Below are 8590 nucleotides of genomic sequence, written 5' to 3'. Positions count from 1 at the left end.
TATAACCGCTAATCGCGATTATAACCGCTAATCGCGATTATAACCGCTAATCGCGCCTATAACCGCTAATCTCGATTATAACCGCTAATCGCGGTTATAACCTAATCGCGGTTATAACCGCTAATCTCGGTTATAACCGCTAATCGCGGTTATAACCGCTAATCGCGGTTATAACCGCTAATCTCGGTTATAACCTAATCGCGGTTATAACCGCTAATCTCGGTTATAACCGCTAATCGCGGTTATAACCGCTAATCGCGATTAGTCACGGGCTCCGCGGATATAATTTTCTATCAGTCGCTGGAAATTGGGTTGAAATACCCGTGGATTTTTTTCAACTTTTCAACCTCGCACAAAATTTGCCAAGTTCTGTTCTGTTCAAGTTGATTCTCGACTGTACACGAAAATAATTATTTCATTTTTCGTACGAGTAGATCTTTACAAAAAATATATAATTTAATGTAGAATAAAAAAATAAAAAATGTTAATAATATAACATATAATATTTAAAACCTATGTAATAAAAGAATAATTACTTAGTGAATTACACAAAATCAAGTAAATTTAGCTAACATTTCTAGCACAAAATAAATCAAACTTTTACGATGTTCTAGGAATTTCAACGTGGAACATTTAAACGCACAAGCCGTAAGAAATACAGATTTAAATGAATTAAATTGTCGCAGGAATTGACTCATAAATATCTTAGAAATAAAATAACCGTTTAAAAATATTTGCAAGCGAACGTAAGCATATGAACTCGCAGCTACAGAAATGTTGTTATAGACGAAAAAGTATAACGTGAACACAACGAAAAAATGACGCAATACTCGATGCTCTATAACTTATAATATACATATACTATCGCGAAAACAAACCTAAAAAACACATTATATAACAAATTAACAGTATAACATTGATATATTACGTACCAGGATACGACGTAGAAGTAACGTATAGTTTCATGAATTCAACGAAGTATTCGCACAGCACTGAAATAAGATAACTTGGGAGCGGCGCGGGGACGGAGCGCGCACATCCTACCCCTGCGAGCGCCGCGGCGCGACTGAGCGACGCTGGGGTGCGGGTCACGCAAGTGGCTGAGGGGCGGGGCCAGCCATGCGGTTGTAAACAAAGAGTCTGGCGGACAAAGCCATCAACGTCCATAGGACAAAGCCATCCACCACCAGGGACAGAGGAAAAATGGAAAAACTACAGAAACAAAGGATTAGAAAGGCCTGTGACATCAATATGGCTATTACCAGCAAGGGACAAGCAACAAACGGAAGCAACTAAGTGAGAATTCAATTTAAACGGAAGCATATTAAGTGAGAATTCATTTAATTAAAAAAAAGACGTTGGCTGTCTGGCAGAGGCTGGCCAAAGCCGTTAACTGGCTGGCAGATGCTGGCCAAAGCCGTTAACTGGCTGGCAGAGGCTGGCCAAAGCCGTTAACTGGCTGGCAGAGGCTGGCCATAGCCGTTAACTGGCTGGTATGGGCTGGCCAAAGCCGTTAACTGGCTGGCAGAGGCCGGCCAAAGCCGTTAACTGGCTGGCAGAGGGTGGCCAAAGCCGTTAACTGGCTGGCAGAGGCCGGCCAAAGCCGTTAACTGGCTGGCATGGGCTGGCCAAAGCCGTTAACTGGCTGGTATGGGCTGGCCAAAGCCGTTAACTGGCTGGCAGAGGCCGGCCAAAGCCGTTAACTGGCTGGCATGGGCTGGCCAAAGCCATTAACTGGCTGGCAGATGTTGGCCAAAGCCGTTAACTGGCTGGCATGGGCTGGCCAAAGCCGTTAATGGCTGGCAGAGGCTGGCCAAAGCCGTTAACTGGCTGGCAGAGGCCGGCCAAAGCCGTTACAGCTGGCTGGGAGGTGCAGCCAGTTGGAATGGCTGGTTGGCTGGCTGGCTGGCTGGCTGGCTGGCTGGCAGGTGTGTCGTAGCTACAGATAAGTTTTTTCTTGCCTCCGTCATTCGTATTGATTTTTATTTGAAATAAGCGGGCGACTAGTTTAGGTGTATCATATATAGCAACTGTATGAAGTCTTTGTTTCATTAATCATATTAATAATGCGACTGATTAATAATCAAGATGTTAATGACAATAGTTAAGCTTTAAATCAGCATGAAAACAGACGTTTCGTTAACTGCAGCGCTACAACTGCAGCACTGCAGCGCTACAACTGCTGCCCTGCAGCGCTACAACTGCTGCACTGCAGCGCTACAACTGCTGCACTGCAGCGCTACAACTGCTGCACTGCAGCGCTACAACTGCTGCACTGCAGCGCTACAACTGCTGCACTGCAGCGCTACAACTGCTGCACTGCAGCGCTACAACTGCTGCACTGCAGCGCTACAACTGCTGCACTGCAGCGCTACAACTGCTGCACTGCAGCGCTACAACTGCTGCACTGCAGCGCTACAACTGCTGCACTGCAGCGCTACAACTGCTGCACTGCAGCGCTACAACTGCTGCACTGCAGCGCTACAACTGCTGCACTGCAGCGCTACAACTGCTGCACTGCAGCGCTACAACTGCTGCACTGCAGCGCTACAACTGCTGCACTGCAGCGCTACAACTGCTGCACTGCAGCGCTACAACTGCTGCACTGCAGCGCTACAACTGCTGCACTGCAGCGCTACAACTGCTGCACTGCAGCGCTACAACTGCTGCACTGCAGCGCTACAACTGCTGCACTGCAGCGCTACAACTGCTGCACTGCAGCGCTACAACTGCTGCACTGCAGCGCTACAACTGCTGCACTGCAGCGCTACAACTGCTGTACAAATAAGTGTGTCAAGTGACCCGGAAATGGCAGTTAGCCCCGGCGCCAATTCAAAAGGCACCAATTAACCGACACCTGTGGAATAGATCAGATGTAATAACCTGCTTTTTTTAACCTGGAATTAGAGATGACCTGTAACCGAAGTTTCATCACAAAACAACAATTATGGTAATCGTAATATGATGTCCAATTACGATTCAATTACGCGCTGCTATTGGTCACTTGTTAATTGGGTGCATGATTGCGTAATTGGGGATTGTTGTCATTTGAACACTTCCTGTTCTTTAGGTTTTTAATGGACCGCAGATTTAGGGCTGTCCAAATCCTACACTGAAATGCGTTTTCGATCAATTTACGTGTAAAAAATTTAAAATATGAAATGAAAATACAAAGTCAATTTACTTTTAGTAAATGTTCCGCAGTTTGAGTTATGAATTATATAGTATGCACAAACTATACGTAGTATATAGTTTGTATTAACAATGGGGTATAGTGGACACGGTCGCTAAGTACCGTAACGTTGATAAATTTGAAACATGTTTCGGAGGTAGCAGTCCCAGACCACGTTAGAGCGACGCGTTATAGTCTCAGTAAAATCCAACACTAAGATAGTGAATGGCACCATATACTATATCCCACCCGAACCATACACTATAAGACCTTACGATGAGTTCGGGACTTCCTAGTCCCAGGTCACGCTGATGCGCCGCCTTCGTCGTCCTCCGAGTCGTCGTCGGATGTAACGTTGGACGTGTTCCGTCTATTATAGCCCTCATTTGGGCACGCTGATGCAAGATGCTGTTGCTTGTCACTTGCTGATGGTAGTTTCCCATTACTGGACAGTCCGGGATCTTTACTATATCCCACCCGAACCATATACTATATCCCACCCAAACCATACACTATATCCCACCCGAACCATACACTATATCCCACCCGATCCATACACTATATCCCACCCGAACCATATACTATATCCCACCCAAACCATACACTATATCCCACTCGAACCATATACTATATAGCACTCGAACCATATACTATATCCCACCAGAATCGAGGTGTAAGGGAGGAAAAGGCGGAAAGGGGAACAAGCTGGAAGGGAGGGAGAGGAAAGACACAACAAAGTATTGAAGCAATTAGCGCTAATTAAAGTGATGAGTGAAATGAGTTAATTAAAGTAGGGTGGGGGATGGGGTGACGTGCGTGGGGTGAATGCACTCATGGCAAGACTGTACATGAGAACAATGGCGGTGTTGCCGTACAGCGGGCCGTATCCGGCTGCTGGTGTGTACAACCGTCATGAGCTATACTGGCTGATAACGCTCGCGATATGTTCTTATTTATTTTTAGTCAATTATTTATTGGTTTTGTGTGGTGTTTTTGCTAAAAAATCAACACGAAAAAATATAAAATAATAAATACACAATAAAATACACACGGTATACACACACACGCGAAGACATACACACACTCCATACACAGGACACACAGCACACACATACAACACACACACTCCATACACAGGACACACAGCACACACATACAGCACAGCACACACACGCGGGATCGCAGCGATAAGGCGGCGCAGATAAGGGCAGGTGTGAGAGGCCGCGGTGGGCATAGCGGCGGGGCGTGGTGGCGGGGAATGGCGGCCCGCAACGACAGGCAATACAGTCGAGGAGACCAGCCTGGCGGTCCATGCTATAAAGTTGGCCAGGTACCTACAAAAATTAAATGCAGGCCTGAATCTGCATCAGGTGCCGCCCAAGACTCGGGGAGCGCGCAAATCAGCCGCTAATGTTCGCCTCGGCCGAGCCTGAAGTGGGCAGATTGCAAACTCGGCATGACTGAGCCAACTCTTGTCATACTCTCAAGACAGTTAAGTTATACATTGATCGAAGTTATGGTCGTTAAGTTATACATTGATCGAAGTTATGGTCGTTAAGTTATACATTGATCGAAGTTACGATCGCCGTACACGTGCAGCTGTGCACGTACAGCCATGCACGTACAGCCATGCACGTACAGCCATGCACGTACAGCCATGCACGTACAGCCATGCACGTACAGCCGTACACGTACAGCCGTACACGTACAGCAGCACATTACATGCCGCCTCACAGCCACTCTACACGTACAGCCGTACACGTACAGCCGTACACGTACAGCCGTACACGTACACGTACACGTACAGCACGCATTACATGCCGCCTCACAGCCACTCTACACACAATGCTGCCGATGTTATTCGCTGCGGTGACGCGGTGGCAGCGTTACTGGCTATGTTATGTTGTTATATGGCATTTATTGCTATGTTATTTATTTGCTGCTTGATACCCTGCCCGGTTTTTTGTTACTGTTGTTGTTGCTATTAATTGTTGTTATTTGTTCTTACTGTTGTTGCAGTTCAGTCAAGTCTACATCGGACGTCTAACTGATGCCACTAAATGCGCTAATATCTATTAGGAAGTATAAATTTCATATGAAACAGCCCCAGCAAACAAATGTAGAAAATGTGCACAAATTACAGTCTTTTACAACCATACAACTTACATTCCTAGACAACTATACAAATACACATCACAGCTATACACAGTCCCATACAACTAAAAAAAAGAAAGAAAATGACAAGTAAACAATGTAAACGGCAATCTTAATCGAAAACATTTCGGACACCAGCGCCTTCGCCACTCCAAAATTCAAGTAATACCAGTAGATTTAATAAAAAAAATCAAATTTTTAATGCTTGTGTCAGGTATGCCGAGTCAAAAATTCACTGTCGGAAAAGCAGTTCAAAAAGACTATTCTCACTATTGTATGGGTCTAATATAGTATTATTTATGAGCAGATGGGCGCAGAATTGGACGAATTTCAAATTCTGCGTTATAGTTCTTCAGATTTCATTTATCATTAAATTTCAAAATTTGATAAAGAACTGAGGAAAGTTTTGAACGAAAGTTCAACCTGAAAATTTCAGCCACCCCAGTAGCGTCCATGATAAATTAATTTAAAATTGGCACCGGCATTAATTTCGGCCGCATGCTGATTTACAGTCGCGTTAACGCCGCAGCAGCGCCGCGGCGGGGCCGGGAAGACCGTTTTGGCGACTTTATTACAACCGCGCGCTGCCGCTGAATCGGCCACTAAATGTCTCAACTGCAAAGGCGGTGTGCGGCGCAGGCGCGACGGTGAGCGGCGCAGGCGCGGCGGTAATTGGCACCGGCATTAATTTCGGCCGCATGCTGATTTACAGTCGCGTTAACGCCGCAGCAGCGCCGCGGCGGGGCCGGGAAGACCGTTTTGGCGACTTTATTACAACCGCGCGCTGCCGCTGAATCGGCCACTAAATGTCTCAACTGCAAAGGCGGTGTGCGGCGCANGCGGCGGTGAGCGGCCCAGGCGCGGCGGTGAGCGGCCAATGCGCAACGGTGAGCGGCCCAGGCGCAGCGGTGAGCGGCGCAGGCGCGGCGGTGAGCGGCCAATGCGCGGCGGTGAGCGGCCAAGGCGCGATGGTAAACGGCCCAGGCGCGACGATGGGCGGCCCAGGCGCGACGATGGGCGGCCAAGGCGCGACGGTAAGCGGCGCAGGCGCGGCGGTGAGCGGCGCAGGCGCTGCGCTGCCGGTCGAAGCATGTCGGCGTCACGGCGCCGAATCGGCGACGGTCATTACCGTTTGCTATTACAGCCACTGCGGCGAGAAACTACGGCCAAAACTGCCTGTGTCCCGAAAGTGACAGTTCCAATTAACTACAAAATTGGCAATTTTCAATGCCGTTAAATCCTCCGAGCGGTTGGGACCAGGGCCCATACTTTCAAAAAAAGTTAAGAGATCGTAAATTCATCAGCCAATCATTGACGGGCTTTCAAGCAAAATCCACCAATCATAGACAAGAAAATAGAGCGTAAGTACTTACGTTCACTTAGCGAGTTTTGAAAGTATGGCCCCAGGTTTGCATGGTATCGTAACGTTGAGGTTAATGGGAGTAAAGGACATGTTAACCTGTAAGAGTTATCCTGCCAGTTAGACCAAAGCTTAAGGTTATTATATTAATAAATTATATTAGTACATGAAAGGGTGGCAGGGGTGACAAGAAGGATGGCAGGGGTGACAAGAAGGATGGAAGGGGTGACAAGAAGGATGGCAGGGGTGACAAGAAGGATGGAAGGGGTGACAAGAAGGATGGNCCAGTTAGACCAAAGCTTAAGGTTATTATATTAATAAATTATATTAGTACATGAAAGGGTGGCAGGGGTGACAAGAAGGATGGCAGGGGTGACAAGAAGGATGGAAGGGGTGACAAGAAGGATGGCAGGGGTGACAAGAAGGATGGAAGGGGTGACAAGAAGGATGGAAGGGGTGACAGGAAGGATGGCAGGGGTGACAGGAAGGATGGCAGGGGTGACAGGAAGGATGGCAGGGGTGACAAGAAGGATGGCAGGGGTGACAAGAAGGATGGCAGGGGTGACAGGAAGGATGGCAGGGGTGACAGGAAGGATGGCAGAGGCGACAGGGAGGGTGGCAGGGGTTGCAGAAAAGGTGGCAGGGGTGATGAGAGTGACAGAGATGGCAGGGAAGGTGGCAAGGGTGGCAGCGGTGGCAGGGAAGGTGGCAGGGGTGGCAGGGAGGGTGTCAGGGAAGGTGGCAGGGAGGGTGGCAGAGATGGCAGGGAAGGTGGCAGCGGTGGCAGGCGTGTACTCACAGGTGCGTGAGGCGCGCAGGTGTCGGCGTCCAACAGCTGCGCCGCGGCATCTGCGGGCGACAGACCAGAGCTGCAGTCACACTACAGCTGTAATGCTACAGCTGTAACTGCTACTGTAATGCTACAGCTGTAACTGCTAGTGTAATGCTACAGCTGTAACTGCTAGAGTAATGCTACAGCTGTAACTGCTAGTGGAATGCTTTAACTGTAACTGTAATGCTACATCTGTAACTTATGATGTAATGCTACAGCTGTAACTGCTACTGTAACTGCTACCGTAACGCTACATGTTAACTGCATTTACAGCTGGAAAAGACTGCTACAGTCTTCAGTCCCTCAGTTCAACAGTTGTAAGTACAGCTGTACGGGAACACGTGTATATATAGCAGCTGTAACTCACCTGACAGCTGCAGCTGCACTTCCTGCATCTGCTGCGTGTGTTCCTGCAAAGAAAATACAGCTGTTACAGTCACGGCAGTTAACTGCTGCTGTACAGTTACGTTGAAATATTACAATTTCACACAGTCTAAAAAAATAATTAATTTGTTAATAAATTAAAAATTCTTTAAATTATTTACAAAAAATTCTCTTAATAATTTTTCTATTAAAATTTTAAAAAAGTATTAAAATATACATGAAAACAAGTGGGGGAATGGGGGAGTAGATGACAAGGAAGGGGATGGGGGGATGGGGGATGTAGGGAGGGATGCAAGAGGGATGTAGGAGGGGATGACGTAGGAGGAATGTAGGAGGGGGGATGCAGGAAGGAAGGAGGGATGTAGTAAAAGGAGGGATGCAGGAGGGATGTAGGAGAGGGATGTAGCAAGGGGGATGATGCAGGAAGGGATGTAGGAGTAGGTGTAGGAGTGGCAGGATGTATGAAGGAATGCGGCGACATTGTGGCGAGATAAGTGTAGTCCTGCCACACCCGCTGTGTGGTGTATGCTGTGTAGAATACATGTGTGATGTATACGATGTGTGGTGAACGTGAATACGATGTGTGATGAACGTGAATACGATGTGTGATGAACGTGAATACGATGTGTGGTGAACGTGAATACGATGTGTGGTGAACGTGAATACGATGTGTGGTGAACGTGAATAC

General features: G+C 47.5%; 1 protein-coding gene across 1 annotated transcript in view; it reads right to left on the bottom strand.

Annotated features, from left to right (window-relative positions):
* The window catches only part of LOC108682448 (thyroid receptor-interacting protein 11), a 34367-nt gene that overhangs the window by 17386 nt on the left and 8391 nt on the right, over positions 1 to 8590 (bottom strand). The window contains exons 5-6 of the mRNA XM_047885746.1: positions 7886 to 7973; positions 7486 to 7535 (exon numbers count right to left, since the gene is read on the bottom strand). Coding sequence (XP_047741702.1) covers positions 7486 to 7535; positions 7886 to 7973 — 138 coding nt within the window. The remainder of the gene's footprint in view (positions 1 to 7485; positions 7536 to 7885; positions 7974 to 8590) is intronic.

Source organism: Hyalella azteca, unplaced genomic scaffold (assembly GCF_000764305.2).
Source record: "Hyalella azteca isolate HAZT.00-mixed unplaced genomic scaffold, Hazt_2.0.2 contig2975, whole genome shotgun sequence".
In the NCBI taxonomy this organism is placed as follows: domain Eukaryota; kingdom Metazoa; phylum Arthropoda; class Malacostraca; order Amphipoda; family Hyalellidae; genus Hyalella; species Hyalella azteca.
Note: the sequence above shows the minus strand (reverse complement) of the source record. Positions and strands in the feature narration are given on the sequence as shown.